The 22,487-nt window shown below is 40.9% G+C and overlaps 1 protein-coding gene across 13 annotated transcripts in view; it reads left to right on the forward strand.

The window, feature by feature from the left end:
- SYNE1 (spectrin repeat containing nuclear envelope protein 1) overlaps positions 1-22,487 on the forward strand; it is a 291,021-nt gene that overhangs the window by 189,250 nt on the left and 79,284 nt on the right. For 9 of the 13 annotated variants that reach the window (XM_082215153.1, XM_082215141.1, XM_082215140.1 and 6 more), the window contains 15 exons: positions 2,463-2,660; positions 3,748-3,888; positions 6,325-6,492; positions 10,087-10,248; positions 10,452-10,646; positions 11,590-11,763; positions 13,900-14,091; positions 15,879-16,013; positions 16,735-16,841; positions 17,712-17,865; positions 18,088-18,219; positions 18,314-18,469; positions 20,418-20,627; positions 21,660-21,761; positions 21,937-22,056. In XM_082215153.1, the coding sequence (XP_082071279.1) occupies positions 2,463-2,660; positions 3,748-3,888; positions 6,325-6,492; positions 10,087-10,248; positions 10,452-10,646; positions 11,590-11,763; positions 13,900-14,091; positions 15,879-16,013; positions 16,735-16,841; positions 17,712-17,865; positions 18,088-18,219; positions 18,314-18,469; positions 20,418-20,627; positions 21,660-21,761; positions 21,937-22,056 (2,346 nt within the window). The remainder of the gene's footprint in view (positions 1-2,462; positions 2,661-3,747; positions 3,889-6,324; positions 6,493-10,086; positions 10,249-10,451; positions 10,647-11,589; positions 11,764-13,899; positions 14,092-15,878; positions 16,014-16,734; positions 16,842-17,711; positions 17,866-18,087; positions 18,220-18,313; positions 18,470-20,417; positions 20,628-21,659; positions 21,762-21,936; positions 22,057-22,487) is intronic. The other 4 variants (XM_082215146.1, XM_082215151.1, XM_082215145.1 and 1 more) reach the window with 2 other exon arrangements.

A 22,487-nucleotide genomic window follows, 5' to 3' on the forward strand; every position in this document is an offset into this window, starting at 1 on the left:
GCATGAGATCACTTTGTTCCAGCTGAATACTTTTGAAAACAATCTAACAATCGTCCTGCTTTTTTTGAGGACTGAAAACTAAGCAAACATCATATGAAATCAGAAATGCTCTTTCGAAAGGGAAAAAATAGTTAGGGTTGACCATGTGTCCTACTTTAAATAAGACAGGCCTCTATTTTGAAGGTCTGTCAGAGGATAGTCCTCTGTTTTTCAGGTGTTCTCTGTTTGAGGTCTGTCCAGTCCACATCTGATTTAAGAATAATTTGGATCCAGAATACCTGCACGTTTGCATACCAGCTTATTCACTCAGATTAGTGAGGAGTTCTCTTAGTTGTCCCTTGTGTTACAGAGATCTCAACTAGAAGGTAGGCATTTAGTGTAAACAGTCATATGCTGTGGACCTCTCTTCTAGCAGTGATGTGGCAGGTTCCTCGCTTTTGACTTCCAGGTGTCTCTTGAAAGCTGTTTAATTAGCCAACTATTTTAATGATTATATATATTGTGTTTCACTGTGTTTTGTGGTGTTGCACATTGCGCTGAAATTTTATGACATTGCATCATAGAAATGTTTAAATAAATAAATAAATAAATAAATGGCGCTGTGGGTTAAACAATAGAGCCTAGGCCTTGCCGATCAGAAGGTCGGTGATTTGAATCCCCACGATGGGGTGAGCTCCCGTTGCTCGGTCCCTGCTCCTGCCAACCTAGCAGTTCGAAAGCACATCAAAGTGCAAGTAGATAAATAGGTACTGCTCCGGCGGGAAGGTAAATGGCATTTCCATGCGCTGCTCTGCTTCGCCAGAAGCGGATTAATCATCCTGGCCACATGACCTGGAAGCTGTATGCAAGCTCCCACGGCCAATAAAGCGAGATGAGCGCCGCAACCCCAGAGTCAGTCACGACTGGACCTAATGGTCAGGGGTCCCTTTACCTAATCATAAAAAGGAAGAGCATGTGCCTTAAAAGTAGTGATGGAAAGACACTGATGGCATTTAAAAACAAACAAACGAGTTTTAACAAGGAGAAGTAGCAGAGATGGGTACAACACAGAAGCTAACACCCAAAAGCTAATATAGCAGAGTCTTTCTAAATTCTTTCTTGCTGTGGTCAAACTGTGTATCAAACTGCCGCTCACCCCGCAGTGTCATCCCCTGTTTTCTCTATTCAAACACCTGCCATTGTTTAAAACAGCCACTTTCCCCCACTCAGTGATTCTCTATTGCTGCTTTAAACATCTGCTGTTTAAAATGGTCATGTTTTCCCTCTAAGTATTACTCCATCCTTTGTTTACTTTTGTGAATCACCTGGTATCAAATATAGCACCAAGTAACCTGTTTGCCAACACAGTTTGAAATTGAACTGCACAGGCAAAGTCACAGATCTTTACAGGTGCTAACAATCAGCTGCCATCAGCACTTGCAAAAGCTCAGGGGTTTACAAGAGTCAGATATCAGCTACGGTAATTGTTGCCCCTTTCAAAGTGCTGTGCCTTTGCCCTCAGAAACCAGTGCTGTCCCCTCATACACATTTCTTACAAACTTGACTGGAAATATTTAGCTGATCTACCTGTAATGCCTTAGCTACGTTCTTGTGCCATGGTGATATACATAATCTACAAAACTAGACTGAAACAGCAATCAATAGTGTGTATTCTTAAGTGTGTAATTTTGCTGCTGCAGAGAGGGTTCAACTAGAGCATTAGTACAGAATTAGCTAATTTATTCAGGAATACAATTTGGACCCAGTCCAAGTTGTGACTCTAAACAGGCAGTTAAAAGAAAATAAATACCTTGCAGAGTGATATTAAAATGCCAAGTGCAAGCTACTAGTTTATCACGGCTCCCAGCATTTTAGAACAAAGCAAGAAGAAAGCCACAGTGTTTGTTAATCCATGACAGCCTTGTGCATTAACTTCTCTGTTCATTGTATTCAGTCTGGTCAGAAATGAATGCTGCATGTTTTTTTAAACTTCCAAGTCATTGCATGACCTCATTTCCTTGGCATGCCTTATCTGGGGACTTTCAGCTTATTTTAGTATCTCACACGGCAGACATGAGTATTTCCCCTCTTGTTTTCAGCAGGATTTAATGCAGAATTTGCTTCTCCCCAGAAATGATAATGTGAGTTTACCAGACACCCCTTCTATCAGTGACAGGCAGGAAAGATTTTCCACGGTGCTTTTCCATTTTCACTGCATAGCTTTCTGTTCGGTGGTTTAGCTCTGCCTTTCTCTGTGTGTATGTAGCGCGATGCAGCCTGACATGTTTGTTTTCCACAATGAACATCCTGCTGTTCGGCCACTGCTGCTGCTGAGGTAGGGCTTCTGAAACACAGAGCTGTGATTTTATTGGCTGACCTTAGACAAGCAAGCCGGTCTTTCTCTAACGGAAGCAGAATTGCTGCTCCTTCTTACGGCCTCTACATGCTGCATATGATTCTCAAGGAAGAAAATGTTTCCTCAGGAGCTGGCACAGAAGATCAAAGGCTACCAGGAGCAAATAGCATCTCTGAATTCCAAGTGCAAGATGCTCACAATGAAAGCCAAGCACGCTACTATGCTTCTAACAGTAACAGAAGTGGAAGGACTTTCAGAAGGAATGGAGGAGCTGGATTCAGAAGAACTCCTCTCAGCACACTCAGCTCACCCCTCTGTAGTAATGGTAAGCAATAAATGTATAATTTGTCTGTTTCCTGAGGCCACTGGTCATGTACAATACTGGTTCTGACACTATTATGCAAAAGATTGCTACAGTCCATGTTGATTCTTTGTCTTCATGAGATGTCTGGGTGTTGCTGCTTAGAATGCACTGGAGCTCAAATTTATGCAGCTGTGGTTATTCAGTTTTACAAACCAGCAATTACTGTTATCCTTGGGTGTGTATGAGTGTGGCTTTTGGCAATTCAGCTTTTTAAACATGGATAATTCCTCGGAACCACCAAATAAAATCACATTTATAAAATAACAAAATATAGCTTCACTTTGTACTCCCAAGAGGTTATTATTATTACTACTATTTGCTGTTTTGTGCATTATCCTCCCTTGGTATACCTAAGTGAAGAACTGGGAGAGGAGGAAATTGAAATGATTATTTTGCATATGCATGGAACTTTTTATTTTTAAGTACACTGGATAGCAGTTGAAACCTTGCTGGAATAAAGAATCCACAGGAGATGCTTTACTATTAAGTTGTATGTGTTTATTGCTTTCAGTATCTTTACATGTGGATCTGCTTTTCTTCTGCAACATTCCTCCAATATATTTTATCTAGTAGAAAGATACATGTTTCCCTAGCTGAATGTTCCAATATTTTCCTGTGATATCTCATACAACTATGGTGTATGTGGATAAAGTTAAATATGTTCTCAAAAATGCTATCACTTAAATACTTCAGAACTAGAGTAAACTTTCATTCTTTGTCTACATTATTAATACTGTTTTAGTTGGTATGTATCAGATGCCAGGGAGGACAGGGCTTCTAGGTCTAATAGCTATGGAAAAGAGAGAACTTGGGCATGAACATTTTCTCATAGTAAGGTGAGGAAAACTGCCTGCCAAATAAAATTCTCACACACAGTTATTAAAGGTACAAGGGCTCTGACTTCCTTTGAAATTTGCTTACCATGTAACTACAGGCTCTTAAACTATGGTCTGTTAGAACTCTAAGCATATGACTGCATTAAATAAAAATCATCCTTGTGGTGACTGAATGATCTTCTTGTCATTTGGGATTGCATTTCCCATGGCAGATGACTGCTGGTCGCTGTCACACACTTCTGTCACCTGTCACTGAGGAGTCTGGGGAAGAGGGAACCAACAGTGAGATTTCTTCTCCACCTGCCTGTCGCTCTCCTTCACCTGTGGCTAATACAGATGCTTCTGTTAACCAGGTATCTCCCTGCTGGCTTTCATTCAATTGTGATGTGTGCAGATATGTGTGGTCCTCAGTGTGCAGTTCCTTATTTGTCCTGTCAGTTAACTTGGAAGTGTTTTCTCAGGGCAAAAAAAATGAAGCTTTTGTTTTAATATTATTATTTAAAGTGAAACTACATGCTGCTCTTTAAAATGTATATAATAGATAAATGCGGTGCAGCATTAAAACTCCTAGCACATTTGAAATGCTAGGCAGGGTCAAGCATGGGTTCAGATTGGATGAGGGACCGCATGTTGAGATTCCTGCATTGCAGGGTGTTAAGGGAGTGGGTGGCACTGTGGTCTAAACCACTGAGCCTAGGACTTGCTGATCAGAAGGTTGGCATTTGAATCCCTGTGACGGGGTGAGCTCCCGTTGCTCTGTCCTAGCTCCTGCCAACCTAGCAGTTCGAAAGCATGCCAGTGCAAGTAGATAAATAGATACTGCTGTGACAAAAAGGTAAACGGCGTCCAGTAGCAGTTTAGTCATGCTGGCCACATGACCCCATAGTCGTATTTGACTGGACTTAACCGTCAGGGGGTCCTTTACCTTTACCCATTGGAAGGGGTTGGACTAGATGAACCATGGGTTCCCTTCCAGCTCTACAATTATCTGATACTGGAGATACGGATAAAAGAATGGGAGCATGCACAAGATTTTCAGCATTACAGAAGATCCTGACAAAACACAGCTTTTGTTGTCCCTTTATCTATCTGCATGTTTTCTGCTACTAGGTAGTTGCAAAGATCTTCCTTTGTTCTAATATTATTTCGTTATTGATGGTGACTTTTGTAAATGTGGATTAAATTGTTTCCATTCCATTGCTTTATTTTCAACATGAGCTCTCTTTTCAGTAATTACAGTGCATAGCTCTATCAAATTGACACTGTAGGTACCTTTGTTAATTAATGAGCATTCTGAAGCTGTTTGATATTTAATGGTATAATGCAATGAATAAAAATAGAGATGCAGGGCTAAAAAAACCACACCTTGATGTCAAGCTTATCCAATCAGATATTTTCTTCTCCCTGTTTCACTCCTTGATCTCAATGAAAAATAATGTGCTTTTCTTGCATATTCTCTCATAGATAGATTTCCTCACATATTATATGCATCATTACGTACCGTAATTATTATATGGTTATTATATGCATTTTATGCGTGTCATAGTATGCAGTTATATACTGCAAGTTTCCTAAAATAACCAGCACATAAACAAATACACAGAATACTGCATATACAGGAAAAAGAATAATATAATAATTTATTATTTATACCCCACCCATCTGGCTGGGTTTCCCCAGCCCCTCTGGGCGGCTGCCAACCAAATATTAAAAACACAATACAGCATTATATACATAGTTATGTATTATAACATAATATTGCAGAAGTAAGGTATAGCACAAGGCTTGACTCTTTCATATGAGATATATATGTAATCAATTCTACTGGGGGGTGCCAGTATATAATTTGTTGGAGCTTTTCTTAGAAATAAAATGCTTGAGTTGTAAGCAAGTGCTCAATTCAACAGAAGGTTCAATTCGGGTGTAGCTTGATCAGGTCAGAACTACCATTTCCCATGGATAAATGCATTTCAAACTGATTCCTCCTTCACTAGTAAAGAATGGGAACAGATCAAGAACAATTTATTCATTACCTAATTATTGTAAGCTAGTAGCAAGTACTTCTTGCTCCAAACAAAAGCAAAAACGCACCACTATTGTGATTCAACAAGGAAATTGATAGGTTAAAATAATAAGCAAAGCAAATGTAGGAAGTGAGATAATGAGCCATTGACTTTGTAAAGTTTAGTTGCATTGCAAGTGTAAAATACAAGAACCTCAGGAATAATATTTATTTTTTTTGCAATGTATTTTGTAACATGGGAAATTAAGTAAGAAATATGCATTGGGCCAATCTAGAGTTTGAGTGAGTTAAAAATGCAAGTTTGTCAGATCAAAGAGGACAGTCACAGTAGCAATGAGTAAGTAGCAGCACTTTTGTCTTTTAGGTATTTTGCCTAAAGGTGACCGTTGTAGTAGGGGTGTGATGGTTGATCCACACAGCACTCTTACCTTCCTAGTAGCAGAATCGAAGAAGGAGGCTCTGCAGCCACTTGCTGCCTATATTGGTCGCTAGATAGAGGGACCATCATTAGAAGGATTCATTATAAGACTAACAATGTATATTAAAGCTCACAGAGCTATGGCTTGTGAGCAGAGCTATGGGTGTTTTCTTAGGAAATTTACTTAAAAACAAAAGATAAAAACAACAATACGTACAAATAATGATTGTAGAAGATAAGCCATAAATTTAAGCTGTGCAGAGCAACAACAGTAAACAAGAACAAACTGACATTTTCAAGAGTGTATTATGTCTTTTGAAACTGCTGTGTTGTGCTTCATGCTCGTAGGACATTGCTTATTACCAAGCCTTATCTGCTGAACAGTTGCAGACAGAAGCTTCAAAGATTCAGCCCAGCCCCTCATCCACTCAGGAATCCTCTGAGCCGGGGTTAGAGTCTGCCACTAGTGCCAAGCTGGATGATTTACAACGTTCTTGGGAAACACTGAAGAATGTGGTAAGTCTCTTGGTGCAAGGAGGAAAAGGAGAGATGTTACTATAATTTTTTGTGTGGTTTAGGTGATTGTGTCAGAGTGGATTGTTTGCAAATATATGCATGACAAAAGAGGGAGAGAGAGAGAGAGAGAGAGAGAGAGAGAGAGAGAGAGAGAACCAACTGGTGTGGTGGCATTTTAGCTGTAAGGAAGTTTCTATGCAGAAAGTTTGAAGGTTTTGAATAAGTTCATCAAGTATACCAAAGCCTCTGAAGGCATACATTATTTTTAAGTAGTGAGGCCAGAGACAATTAGCTTCCATTATTGAAGCTCTGACTTCAGATAATTTAACAATGTGGCTGCTAGATTTCCACCTCGGACTGGGTATTCTGATAATATCACAACTCTGCTGCGCCAACTGCAGTGGCTCCCAGGGTACTTGAAGGACTGCCTGTCTCCAGGTGAGTACCTTTTTATGAGGTGAAGTAGGCAATTACCAAACAGAGCTGCCCTGGTGGTGGTGTCCCAATAGCAGGATGCTCTCCTTAGAGAGGTTTGCTTGCCACCCAACTGTTATTTTTCAGCATCAGAATTTTCCAAAGGCTTGTAGATCTCGTTTACTGCTGTAGACTGCTTTTATAATCCTGTGACCTTTAAGTTTATTGTGAGTCGTATTCAGTGAATGTGTCCTGCCAGCACAAGGATTTCCACTTGCACAGTGGTACTTGCCCTCTCTCCATCTCCACATGGACCCCTAAATCTGTTTTAGGCATTTCCTCAGCACTGAGGAGCAGATTTAGAGATTTTGTGGGGTGTGCTCAAGAGGAGGAGGAGGAAAGTTCTGTTGTTCAAGAAATTGGGATGCACCAGCTGGATACCACCCTATGTTTCATTCTTGTAAACTGCCCCAGGAATATGATTGAAGGGCAGTATAAAAATAGTATACAGTGGTGCCCCGCAAGACGAATGCCTCGCAAGACGGAAAACCCGCTAGACGAAAGGGTTTTCCGTTTTTGAGCTGCTTCGCAAGACGATTTTCCCTATGGGCTTGCTTTGCAAGACGAAAATGTCTTGCGAGTGTTCCGATTTTTTTCCGCTCCCCCCCTTTTTCTAAGCCGCTAATAGCCTTTTAGCCGCTAATCCGCTAAGCCTTTAATAGCCGCTAAGCCTTTAATAGCCGCTAAACCGCTAATAGCGCTAATCCGCTAATAGGGTTGCTTCGCAAGACAAAAAAACCGCTAGACGAAGAGACTCGCGGAACGGATTAATTTCGTCTTGCGAGGCACCACTGTAATCCACAATTGACTCCCTCTTAGCTCCTGTGTAGGCTTTTTCAGTGCAGACATCCATGCCAACACATGGAGATAATGCCCGTAACATGTTGAATGGCAGCAGTGTGGACTCAACTGCTGTACTCTTTATGCAAATTCATGTGTAAAACAAACACATTTGTGCAAAGCTTTGTATCACTATGTCCACAGCAGCCAAACTGCATCAGAGATCATACGAAGCTCCAACTACAGTGGTACCTTGGTTTACTAACTTAATCCATTCCGGAAGTCTGTTCTTAAACCAAAGCATTCTTAAACCAAGGTGTGCTTTCCCATAGCAGTGGGGGACTCAATTTACAAATGGAACACACTCAACAGGAAGCGAAACATGTTCTTATTCCAAGGCAAAGTTCACAAACCAAAACACCTACTTCCGGGTTTGCAGCGTTCTTAATCCAAGTTGTTAATAAACTAAGCTGTTCTTAAACCAAGGTACCACTGTATAGGGAAATTATAGCATAATGATGTGATTTGTAATTATAATAGATAAAATTTCAGACATAATTCACTCTTCTATGGGCAAACATTTCTATTTCTTCAACTCTCCTGCATCACAGCTACCCAATTCATCAGATCCCTGTGAGAGGGGACAGGGTGGGGGCTGCTGAGAGGAAGAGAGGGCAGGAAAATTATCTTCCACTCCCTGCTTCCATGGGTGTTTCTAACTTATTATGTATAACTTTGCTTCCCTCCCTTTTTGGGTTTTTATGATGTTATGTATATCAGTGTTTCCCAACCTTTTTTGGGCAAAGGCACACTTGTTTCATGAAAAAAATCTCGAGGCACACCACCATTACAGACCCGTGACGTCAGCACGCAGCGTCACGCCGGGAGAGACATGAATTGCTAGCAAATTACATAATCACCTCCTTGAGGGCTGGCTCATCTTCTCCGAAGGCAGAACCCCATTAATTAACAGCACAGACTCACACCATAGCCAAGACGAGGGGGAAAAAGCTCAGTCATGCACAGTCATGCACATGTGGGGGCTAAATGAGGACGAAGACCGGGCAGAGAGCAGGGTTCAAATCACCCCACCTGGCCAGGACAATCCCTGGGTGCTCCCTTGGGCCACTCGCCTGACCCACCTCGCAGGGCTGTTGTTGCGAGGATAACAGGGGAGAACCACACGCGCCCCCGGGAGCTCCTTGGAGGAGAAAGCGGGCGATGAATGCAATGCACGAAATATATGAGGTTTTGCGACCAGGTTTTGCAGGTGAGGGGCCCCCGCCAGCCTCCGCTTCCAACACCCGGCGCAACGACGCCGAAGTTTCCCCCCGGGCTTGGCTCGGGGAGCAGCGCTGCTCCCCCCCGGCTCCCCTTCGCCCTCCCGGCTCTCTCTGCCGCCCACTGGGGACCCCCCTCACCTGCCAAGTCCGGAGCGCCGGTGGAAGTTGCATGCATGCATGCAGGGCACCACGTTGCCATTGCATTGCACTGCACTCCATGCAACGCCTGCACGCATGCATTGCCTTGCACGCCCGCCAAGGGGTCTCCCCGCGGTCTGATGCGTCCCCTCCGGCGCGGATGCAGCATTGCAAAAATAACCCACCCCCCCGATGCAGCCCTACCTGGGGGGCAGCCTCCGCCTCCGCCGCTCCGCCTCCGTGGGGATCCCCGGGCTCCATCCTGCCGCCCGATCTCCGCGGGGGCGCAGGCAGGCTGCGCGGGGTCTGCGCGGAAGAGCCCCTGCCCGCCCGGCCGCCGCCGCTGCGCTCATTCCATGGCCGGGAGAAGAGCGCTTCAAACAAAACGCCAGGCCACGCTGGGAAACGTAGTTTACGCACCCCGCGCGGGCGCGGACCCCAAGGGCGAGGGGACTACGGATCCCGGCAGCCCCCGCCCCGGGGACGGAGGGGGAGAGGCCGGGTGCAGGGATGGAGGGACGGGTGGGCGAGTGAGTGAGTGGCAGCTGCCAAGCCTTGGCCGAGAGCCAGGAAGGGCCTCCCCGGAGGAGGAGGAGGAGGGAGGCGCAGAGCGGGAGGGAGGGAGGGAACCCCAGGGGTCATCTAGTGACGGCGCCCCAATCGAAAATTTGACTTTAAAAAAAAAATCTTTCAAATTTTTTAATTTTTCCCGCGGCACACCAGGCAACATCTCGCGGCACACTAGTGTGCCACGGAACAGTGGTTGGGAAACACTGATGTATATTATGTTCCATATATTGTGTATTTTTGTTCTTATGTGGTATATCAATGCCAGTTTCTTTTACTTTATTGAATAAAGAATTGTTTGTTGGGTTTTTTAAAGAGTTGAATATCTAGTCACAGTTTACTTTACTTGTAGATTAGTGAAAAGCAACGTACCCTCTATGAGGCCCTTGAACGCCAGCAGAAGTACCAAGACTCCCTCCAGTCTACATCCACAAAAATGGAAGCCATCGAGGTGAAATTAAATGAAAGCCTGGGGGTTGGGAAGAGTCCAGAGAGCCAAATGGCTGAACATCAGGTAAAAATAAATGAATGGCAAGATAAATTGTTTGCTTCTTGTTCACTTACAGGTCTTTAGTCTTAAAATCCAAATTCCTGGCACAGTTGTACTGTCTGCCCTGAAAATATGTTGAAAGTCTGTATTTTCTAGTTGTGTGATAATGTTTCCCACTCACCCACCCAATTTTATCCTGTGATTTTTTTGAAAACAACAACAACTAGGCTTTGATGGATGAGATCCTAATGCTTCAGGATGAAATTAGTGAGCTACAAACTTCATTAGCAGACGAGCTGGTGTCTGAACCACTAGATACAGATGCTGCCGACCAGTTGGCTCTACAGTCTACGCTTACAGTCTTAGCAGAGAGGATGGCCACCATTAAGATGAAAGCTTCAGGGAAACGGCAGCTGCTTGAGGTACAAAGATACCGAAAGGAAGTTTTCATCCTGACAAATTTCAATCAGTAAGGCCTTCCATGGTCTTTCAAGTATTTCCAAGTGTCCCTACATTTCATTTGCTGCTGTAACATGTTTATCACTTGACGAGGGCTGCAGAACTTGCATCTTACCTCACGTGGCACCAGTGCTTTTCAGTAGAGCCTATTCATGCATTCAGCTACATATCACTGAGTGCTGTTTAAACACATAGTAGGAACTTTATTTATGTGCATGCCTGTGTGAACTAATCCATCATATTACCTTACCTTGTGTGGATCTGTAAGATGAATCTGTAAGATTCCTTCTGCACTGTTCTTTGAGTCTCTGGCCATGTTTCCAATTACTTGATTCTCCTTTCACACTAAGCTGCCTTCCACATCTCTTCTTTATTCCCTGTCATTTCTTAAATTATTCCTTTAATTTCCATTTTTGTATGTTAAGCTGCTCAGCACACATCACGGTGTTAAGAAAAAATTACCTGAACTCACCTTAAATGAGTACATATTATAATCTGCTGTAGAGTTATATAGAGTGCTTCCTTTCTCCTCTCAGCAAGCCACTTTCTGTTATAAAATTCTTACACCACTATTCACATATATGAGGTTTCTGTGAATCAAAACTTGTCCCTCGACAAATTAGGATACAGTGCAGGCTTCCCCTGAAGAAAGGGAATGAGGTGATGATTTTAGCTGATCTGCCCCCTTCCCCCAGTGCCACCTCAAACACTGTTTACGAAAGTCTCCCAACCCTCTGCAGCAACTTTTCAGGGGCTTGAGGAGAAAAGAACTGGCAAACTCTGCCACCTGCCCCTTTCCTTGAACTTGAGCAGCACTCCATGGAGTTCAAGTGTAGATCCAACCCATCTATTTTTGTTCCTTCAAACTCGAAAGAATTGCAAATAATGGCCACATCTAATTACTAGGAGAAACTCAATGAGCAACTAGAAGAACAGCGGCAAGAGCAAGCTCTGCAAAGATATCGCACTGAAGCGGATGAACTTGACCACTGGCTCCTGAATACGAAAGCTACACTGGACACCTCATCGGTTACTGTTGAGGAACCCATGGATATGGATTCCCAGCTGGTTGACTGTCAGGTGAAATAGCAACCATCATGTCTAAATATTACTTCTGATGCACTTATAGGGCTTTCTTGTGTGTTTTTTAATTAGGACTCCTCACATGCATATCACTCATATTCATGTGTTGAGCAGTGCATTGAAAAATTGTTTTTTGCATTTACAGTGCATGTAGCACCTGCACATCTCTCGAAACTTTGCCACATCTGGAAGGTGGAATGAGCAGTGTCTAAACCAAGTGTTGGCTAAATAGACAGATGACATTCAGAACTAGTTTGTGCAGCTTGCAAATTAGACACGGTCCTAATGTTTTAATCACTGGAACTTTTGAATAGAAAATCTTGTGTTTTGGGCCTACTTTTTCAAATAGAGCAAATAAGTGTTCCCTATTCATTTTTAAAGAAATCAACAAATAATATTACTCGGTTATCCAAGCAGTATGCAGAAATAAAAGCGTTCCAGAATTCTCAAAGCTTTTTAAGTTCATAACAGACTCATGTCTCATGCTCACTTGTTTAAATGAGATCCCACTCAAGGATTGAGTTGCTCATTTCAGACATAGCACTAAACTATTGTTTGTTTGTTTGTAACAAAATTTGCTTACTGCTTAATTGTAGTAAAACTTCTAAGTGGGTTAATGCATTATTTGGGGACCTGTGGCTCTCAAAATGTTGTTGGACTACAACTCCCACCATTCCTGATCACTGGCTTCCTTGGCTGATGGGAACTGGATTCAGTAGCATCTGGAAGGCCACAGGTATCCCATTTCTTCCCTAAATGATGGTCTAGTGTTACATGAGTGAACAGAAGTGAGCTTTGAACTCCCATGCTCCCTCTCCTTTCTCCTTCTCTACTTTAGCCACAGGAAAGATTGGAAATTTTGTTTTAAGTGTATCTCCTTTTTGTTTGCACTTTTAACTCCCCCCCCCCGTTTTTATGATGATGATTTTGTAGAAGGCAATTAATAAATTATCACAATCACCTTAAATTTTAAAATTTTAAACAAACTGGAGTTAATCTCTGACTGTGTTTTCATAGAATGCTAAGCCATGGAACAAACTTGAGCAAAGCTTTCAACTCATGTTCTCCCCTTTCAGAACCCTGGCTTGTTGTTAGGTATATATCACAGATTGTAATTTAAACAAGTGAACATGAGATATGAGTCCGTTATGAACTTAATGAAATTAGGTAGCAACATGCTTATATTCTTTAATGCCCCCTAAAACTGTTTTTGATTCATGTGTTTGATCCTATCTAAAACCACATTTTTAGGGAAGCCAATCTACCATATGCACCTCAAATCTGAGCTAATGTCAACACCCCCACAGACACAGAAGCCTATTGAGAATGACAGTTTTGACAATAAAGATTTTAAAAGTGGGAATTAAATAGATTAGTTTGCCATTTTAAAACAATCCTTAAGTTTCTATGTTTCCTCCTTCTGACTTAATTGTCATCAGATTAAATTGCTCAGGGCAATTAAATCAAAGTCTTTAAACTTGTTGTCAGAATATTGTCCCCGTTTTGGTATGCTGTGGAAGTACTTACCTGCATTTCAAAATAAACATGCCAGAGATTTGTCACTAGAGAGACATAAATCTCTTTCTAGACTAAAGAAGATTATGTGGAGGATCTTAGGGCCATTCATGCACCAATCAGAAAGATCCACAGTAAGCAGAGAAGCTTATCAATACAATCAGAGCAATGAGGAGGAGGGAAGGGAGATGAGCGCAGAAAAAGGGATCTCCCTGCATACAACAGGCAGAAGTGGCAAAACGAGGAGAAGAGAGCAACCATAATCTTCTAATTGCCATTATCTTGGGGTCATAGGTTCTGACATATTGATGCAGTAAAAAACTAGAGCATTTAAGCATCTAAATATCACTGAAATGCAAAAAAAAGTCTGTGCTGTGAAAAAGTCTTTGCTTTCAGACAATGCAGACTTTTGTGTTTTGGATGTTTCTTGTATGTAAAAATAAAAGTCAGAGCTTTGGGAAATGCAGAATATTGGAAGCATATTTGTGAAGGCTCTGTGGAAAACTCTGTGGAGCAACAATGCAAATCTGCCTTGCTCTTAGCTTGGATGAGGATGAGGTAGGCCTCTGCGGATGCTGCAAGATGTATGAATTTGCCTCCTTGTTTCTGCTGCTTCAGAACATGCTTGTGGAAATTGAGCAGAAGGTAGTGGCTTTGTCTGAGCTGTCTGTACATAACGAAAACCTTCTCATGGAAGGAAAAGCTCATACCAAGGACGAGGCAGAGCAGCTGGCAATAAAGCTCCGAACCCTAAAGGGAAGCCTTTTGGAGTTGCAGAGAGTCCTCCACGACAAGCAGATCATCATCCAAGTAAGGAGCTCTTTTTCCTTCTGTGGGTTGGGGAAAATTTGAAAAAGAAGAGGCTGTCATTATTATACACCTGGCAGTAATTAAATTCCAGTCAGTTAGAATTGACCCATCAAGTTACAGTTTAATTTCCTTATTATCACCTTTACGGAGAGCTAAATTTATTAAAGCCTGCTCCCTGTCTTTGTCTTCTTCTTTGCCATTGTTCAATTGGAAATTGCTTGAATTGGAGCCTATATTTGTTTGTGTTCAGAGATTGGGATTTGTAGCCTTGTCTGTCCCTTGCCCTGTGCCCCCAAAGCACTTTTAAAAATGTTGCAAGTTTAGTTATTAATTTAGATCAGTTCATTCACATATCTCCTAGACAGGAGAAAGAGGCAAGTGCTTTTAAAAAACAACAATTGTTCACCATCATTTTGCGTATGACACCTGTAAGCAGAAGACTATTTCCAGCAGCAAAATTATTTCACTGGCTTAAGGTGCATGCATTTATTTTAGGGTGTGAGGCAAATTTGACATTAAAAGTTCTATGCCTTTTATTTCATGATAACTCTGGCTGTAATTCCCCCAAAAGAATCCTTTACTCACATGCACCTACATACATGTGTGCATCCACATTTTTTCCTGGCAGCGTTTTCTCACATTAGGGTATATTTAATGCTGCCAATGGCTTCATGTGATATGGAAGCAGCAGTGAGCCTTGGGGATGGGGTAGAGTGTAGGCAATTCCTACATTTGACCGGAACTTACTCTGTATCTCTTTGGATCAGGATCCTAATATTCAGCTAAAATATTTGTTAGGCTAACTTAGTGTATTAAGAACTACACACACGTTTTTAAGTATTATTATCTACCTCTGAGATTCAGTTTTTCCGCTGTACGTATCCATACAACATTCCCTGGAGCAATATTTGAAGATCACCATCTTCAAAGCCAACTTTTTAATATATGAAATTTCTGAAAGAGTAGCTCGTTCATAGCCTTTAGTAAACCACAGAAAGGGACAACTTCCTCCCTGATCCATTTGGATGTTATCTCCCTACTTGATGTCATAACAAACCAAAACCTCTTTGTAAGCATGTGATTCCCTACTTACGTATAATTCTTCTTTGCATGTTAAGGGCATAAGGAATTCTCTGGGGATTAGTGACCAGAGACTTGAGCAGTACTTGAGAAATGGCAAACCCATCTGATCACTAATCCTGAAGCAGGATAGCGTACCTGTGTCATTAATCTCATGGCAGATGAAACTGAAAATTAAAATGTATGGGAGCTTTTTCTTAACCCCAAAACTGTTCTGCATTATGGTATGGCAAACACCTGTTGCCTGGAATATTGACCTTGAAGAGGTCAAGCAGTAGCTTTTCTGTAATCTGCAGCTATACATAGCTCTGGAGAATAGTAAAGGGGAAATGTGCTGAAGAGAGTGACACAAATCAAATTGGAATCTAAATGGCACAAAGTAGATACTTAACATCAGCAGTATTCAGAAACCACTTAGTGAACATTTAAGTTTCTCAGATCGCAGTTGAGGTGCTGTTCAGATGCTGTTCAGATGGAAGGCCACATAAGCTTTCCTTACAGTACCAGAATCACATTAAAGCAGGACTTCTTCTTCTTCTTCTTCTTCTTCTTCTTCTTCTTCTTCTTCTTCTTCTTCATGATCTCTCGAAGAAGTAGGAGACTACAAATCCAGACCTGAGAATGACAATCCTATTTCCCTAAATTCATATTCCGCTTGTATTCCTCCTCCCACCCTCTCATTCATTCATTCATTCATTCATTTAAAGCAGGGTGCTATACAGGAAAAGGAGGAGTGTGAACCAGATCTAGCCACTTCTCAAAGCCCCAGTGTCCAAGAATGGCTGCTTCAGGCACGGACAACCCGTTCACAACAGCAGCAGAGCAGCCTGCAGAGACAAAAAGTGAGTGTGCTTAGTTACTACAAATCCTAAACCTGTTTAAATGCAGTGAACCATTCGTTTGAATTGTGTATACTTCACATTTGCAGATGTCCACATTCTGTGATGTGGACCCCTCGCTAGCAGGAGAGCTGTGCAACTTTGGGAGCGGGGCCAGCAGTACAGCCCCACTTCCCGTTACAGTGGTACCTCTGGTTATGTACTTAATTCGTTCTGGAGGTCCGTTCTTAACCTGAAACTGTTCTTAACCTGAAGACCACTTTAGCTAATGGGGCCTCGCTCCGCCACCGCATGATTTCTGTTCTCATCCTGAAGCAAAGTTCTTAACCCGAGGTAATATTTCTGTGTTAGCGGAGTCTGTAACCTGAAATGTATGTAACCCGAGGTACCACTTGTAATAACACGACACCCCTTCATGAAGGGAACTGTGACCCCTTGTGGTCTTCGGGAGTTGTGTTCACTGGTTGCTCCCATCACATGCACTTTGACCCTTCTGTGATTGTTTAAGCTCAATTTAAGTTTCAGCTCAATTTAAGGATAGCCCTTTGTCTGTGGAGGAAAGAAGATGCAAGGAAGCATTATAACTATGGCCAGTCTTATCTGAAATCTTGGTTATTTTCATTTTCCTGTATGCCTAAGATGTATTCTAGCAGTTGTACTGTATTTAGTATTCTTAAATAGTAAACGGGATGCTGTTCAGCCAATTGTGCTTGATTCTTTTTAGGAGCTAGAGAAAGAGCTAGCAGAGCAGAAGAACCTACTTCGCTCCGTGGCAAGTCGTGGAGAGGAAATTCTAACACAGCAATCTACTTCAGAAAACTCTCATCTTAGGTGTGGCTTGATGCATTTTATTCTTGTTCAATAGCTTTGTATTGATTGATCATGCCAGTGTGTGCTCATAACTTCATGTGTTGTTTGTGTTTTATTGTAAATGAAATCTGAAAAACAGCTTACATTTAAAATAAGATTCTCAGAATTTATTCAAGATTTTGACAACTGCTGGCTAGATCATAACAGCATATTGTTGTTTTTATCTAATTAGTCTAAACATCATTCATATATATATATATATATATATATATATATATATATCCAAGTAAGATAAGCAGAGGATCAAACAAAGCCTGCCAGCACAAGGCTTTGTTAAAAAGAGACATACTAACTCATAATGCACGACTTGCAGATTTCTTATGAAAGGTACCTAAAGTTTATTCTTATACGTAATATAAATTTAATTAATATTTGTTGTATCTAATTTTAAAAACTTTGGAAGGGTTACATTTGTAAAGAATTAAATGCTTTCTTAATGCAGTGCCTCAAAAATCATACCCTTCAATCTCAAATGTTACTGATTTCAGAAGTGATGAGGCTTCCTAGTTTTAGTGCATAAATACTATGAGTACTTCAGATTTCTATGAAATCCTTAAAACAGCCCAATTAAAGTGTTCTGGAAGTGTAGGAGGTGGCCACCAGCATCACAGCCAGGCAGGACTTCATACACAGTCACTGGGTGCAAGTCACCTCCACTAGTGTCCACTTTTAACTTGCATAATCTCAGTGGTTTACATTAACTTTCATGACTGACCCTTCATATCAGGTGTGAACAGTATTTTGATGAGGAGATTACAGTAGAGTAACAGTCATTCCAGAAATATTGCTGTTTCAGTATTGCTAATTCATATTTGTCTTTTCCATCAACAGGAAGCCTGATGTATTAACAGAGGAACTAGGTTTAGAGGGAGAAAAACCGTCAGCTGAAGATCAAATGAAAATGAAGTGGGAAAGCCTCCATCAAGAATTCAGCATTAAGCACAGGCTGCTGCAGAATGCTCTGGAACAAGAACAAGAGCAGCTGGTAGGTTTTCTTTCAAAACTGTTGTTTTCAGCACTCTTTACCGAAAAAGAAAATGGTAAAATCTACAACCCAGTAATGTCTTTTTCTCAGAATGTAAATTGAAAAAAGGAACACTTTAAATCAAAGCCCTACTAACTGAATAAGGAGAATAAAATCATTATATTCATTTACATTTTTGTCACGTCTTAAAATTGTAATCATTACCTTTTCCTTCCTTCGTAGCTCTACAGCAGGCCAAACCGACTTATATCTGGCATGCCAATGTACAAACAAGAAGGGCAATCTCAAGATAAACCATCAGCTGCATCTTTATTGGTTGGTTTGAATGAGGCTTTTGAAGACGCTTCTTCCCATGTAGGATATTTGATTATGTTCACTTTTTTGTGAAGTTCAATATATACTACTGTACTAATGGACCTGCCTCTCTCTTTTGTGGTGCCTTATTCAGCCTGGAGGTGTGGAGAAGGAGAGCCTGCACTTTGAGCAGAAGTTGTACAGTGGTGTTTCAGCCACCTCTTCCTGGCTAGATGGTGTTGAAGAGCACTTGTTTGTTGCCACAGCCCTGTTGCCCGAAGTGACAGAAGCTTGTCTTTATAACCAGGAAGTAAGTGGTCCTAAAATTGCCATCTTCATTTTTTTATTATTTAAATATGACTCTCACTTTCCACTAATTAATGATCCCAGGGCACAAAACATAACAAAACCCAATTAAAAGACAAGCAATAAAACCAATTCAATGACTTAAAATACCAGATAAAATATACTATGTCATCGTATACACTAATCTGGGGTTGTTCCCTATAAAGGCTTGGTTGAAAAGATATGTTTTTTTACCTGGTGATGAAACATAAATAGTGATGGCTCCAGCCACATTAGAGGTACCACTATGGGGAAGGTTTTATCTTCTGCCACTGCATGATGAATTTCCTCCAGTAGTGGAACACTGAGAAGTTCCCCTCCATCACAACAGTAAGAAAGATGCATTAACGTTGGAGCTAGACTTAGAACCGAGGAAGTGGGGAGGCCTGCATCAAGAAAAAAGTGCCAGCTTAAGGTTGTACTTTTTTATTTATTGAAACATAAGACTATACAGCTTATGCCTACAGTTTTAAATGTGATATTGTTAGGTAGAAGAGCAAGTGTGCAAGGTTCATTTGCTCCTCTGCTGAGTTGCTAAAAAAATCACAGGTAAAGACACCTCAAGTGCCGTTAGATCCAACCTGTGTGCCCCCATGGTGGTGGAGAATACGCAAGTGGAAAAGTTGAGTTATGTAGCAGTGGGTGTCATTCTTAGTGTGCCTCACTGGTTTTAAGAGATAAATAAAATAGGTTGCATTTGGCAGGTCTGTCATAGTTCACTAGAGACAAAATTGTTCTCTCGAAGAAGTGTTCACCTCTACCAATGGTGTCTCTATGTTTCACATCTATGCCACCCACCATTTATGTACATTACTGCTATGTACGTCCGGAGGAGGGGTGGTATTGACAGATAGTGCTGCTCTTCTTCTTTCTGGAGTGTACACAAGAAGGGATTAGAACATTTGCCCAATTGCAAAACCATGCTTACATTCATACACCAAAACTACTGCAGTACATACATACATCAAAAGAAGTGTGAATATGTGCACATAAGAGGCAACAGGAAATCCAATTTGGGGGTGGGGGTGGGGCAGAGGTGCCAACATGAAATGTTGTAAACAAAAGTATTTCTGTTTCCTACTTTAGGCTATGTACACATTCCCATTTATTCTGCATCCAGTGCACTCCCTCTGCTGGTTTGGGAAGTGGCGTACACATGACATTAACCACAATCCATATCAATCCTGTATCTCTTCTGTTGTTTCTTCTGAAATACTGCATTTTTATCCATTTCCCCCCAAAGCAGCTATGGTCCAAATTAAGAAATAGAATGATCTAGCTGTATTTTAAGCCAGTAATTGTGCACACAGCCTTAGACTGACAGTGACTCTGTAGGTGCTCAATAAGACAGAGGATTTTCATTATCAGAAAAATTCTGTTGTTGTATATTTATTCTAGCCATATGCTGTAATATTTCAGAAATCAACAGACATCTTGGAAAGGAGAATACAATGGAGCATTTATACAGAACTCTACATGTGTATCTAGGGTGAAGCAATCTGTGCAGGGATTCTTTCACTAATATGAATAGTGAGACTTTTGTACATAAATGGAATCTGCATATGCAGTGGTGTTCCTGCCTACACATTAAGTGCAATTATAAGCATGATTATTCAGAAGTAAGTCCACTATTTTCAGCAGGATTCGCTCCCAGATAAGTGTGCATTAGATTACAGCCTGAGAACTGCCCTACATAGCTGAAATTACTGGATCTGGTTAACTGTGTTCTGAATGAAGATACCTACATTTTGCTTATATGATCTTAACCTATCATGGAACAAGTTTTGAAGAAATAGGAATATAATACTTTGGTATTATATTCTCTCTTTCATCATCATCTTCATAATGATTGGTCTAATATTTGGGAGAGTATCTTTTCAAGTGTTGTTTGGTTTTATTCACATATACTCCAGGCTCTAGCTAAAGATATCAAGGAGATGACAGAAAAAATGGATAAGAACAAGAATTTGTTTTCTCACATATTTCCTGACAATGCTGACAATCGAGATGTTATAGAAGACACCTTGGATTGTTTGTTAAGGAGACTAATATTAATGGAGACACTGGTAAACCAAAGATGTCATCAGATGAAAGAGAGACTTCAGCATATTCTGAGTTTTCAGGTAAAGTTTCCCTTAACGTCTTAATGATTTTTTCCCCTTTCAGATATTTTTTCTGAACAGGAACATCATAGGAACAACGAAAGATCACAAAGCAGTGAGTTAGCTTTTGAGTTCCGGAGAACTTTTCCTTGGGCTAAATAGAATGCATATAAGATATATAAAATGATTTTGAGAATATGCAATCAGCACATATGTCAACAAATAATGAATAGTAAAACAGATAAAAAAGGCATCATTTATCATGATCAGTGTTCAATAAACAAACAAAGGAAGGAAAGAGAGTGAGGAAAAAACATTGCTGGTTGAGGATAAAGGCCACATTGGGGAAAAGAGTCCAGCATTGCAGAGGGTTAGGTTGGAATAAATTACCTTTGTGGTTGCTTCCAACTCTACAGTTCTGTGATTCTGTGACTGCTCATGTGATAACCCATTTCTCAACTGTATCATCAGTGTATTTGAACAATGTAGAACATAGGTAGGCAAACTAAGGCCTTGGGGCTGGATCCAACCTAATCGCCTTCTCAGTTTGGCCCGCGGACGATCTGGGAATCAGTGTGTTTTTACATGAGTAGAATGTGTCCTTTTATTTAAAATGCATCTCTGGGTTATTTGGGGAGCATAGGAATTTGTTCATTATTATTTTTTCAAAATATAGTCTGGCCCCCCACAAGGTCTGAGGGACAGTGGACTGGCCTCCTGCTGAAAGAGTTTGCTAATCCCTGATGTAGAACTAGAAGCCCTCTAATTACTATGAGTTGTAGAGGCTGCAAGCTAACTGCCTCACATCACAAATGAAAGAGACTGACATTGGATCGCTCCAAATTATGGCTAACACCAGTGCTTTTTTCAGGGGGGGACGCAGGGGTACATATACCCCTAATTTTTTTGTGAATCTGAGTTTGGCCTCATTGAGGTGCAGTATTTCAATATGAGTAGGAAAATGAGAGTACCCCTAAACATTTTTTTAGAAAAAAAGCACTGGCTAATTTCTACCATTTTGAAAATCTCACATAAAATTTTCTTTACTGACAGAATGACCTGAAACTGATGTTCACATCACTGGCTGATAACAAGTATATAGCTCTGCAGAAACTAGCTGAAGCAATCGAACGTCCTGAAACAGAACAAATGCAGGTACTGCCCTCTTTCTGTTACTAACCATGGAGAGGGGAAATATATATTATCTAACCTAAAAGTAAAAAACTTTGCTGGACAGCCTTAAGACATTTGTTGAGTTGCTGTCTCTGACATCATGCATCACTGTTGTTGTGACACTGGAGGTTCAGTGTTATAATTCTTTCTTATATAGGCTATTCAACAAGCAGAAGATGGACTGAAAGAATTAGATGCAGCAATCAGTGAGTTAAAGAAACGTGGGGATAAACTGCAGATTGACCAATCTTCCATGCAAGAGCTAACAAAACTTCAGGTACATAACCTATTATTAAGAACTTGATAACATTGTTCTTGAAAAATGGTTAGTACTAAATTATTTGTAAGTAACAAGTTATTATTATTTATAGGTAATATTAACATAAAAGCCAGTGGCAGTAGAATATAAATAGTGCCTGACACAAGAAATAATGGCCACTTAACCTTGTATTGCCAACACTGACTGCAAATTACTCCCAAGAGTCTCAGGCAGAGCACTTTCCCATATATGACTCCCAATAAGTTTTAACTAGAGGTGATAGGAAATGAAATCATAATATTCTGCATGCAAATAGTGCTCTATCACTGAACTGTGGCCTCTGCCCATGGTTTTCACATAGAACACACTGTTGAAATCAGTCAGAATTTTGATGGTTGGTTGTATTTTTTAAAGCTCATTTGGCTTTTCAGACAAGTAAATTCCCAGGT

This window comes from Podarcis vaucheri (genome assembly GCF_965113315.1).
Source record: "Podarcis vaucheri genome assembly, chromosome: 3".
Lineage (NCBI taxonomy): Eukaryota > Metazoa > Chordata > Lepidosauria > Squamata > Lacertidae > Podarcis > Podarcis vaucheri.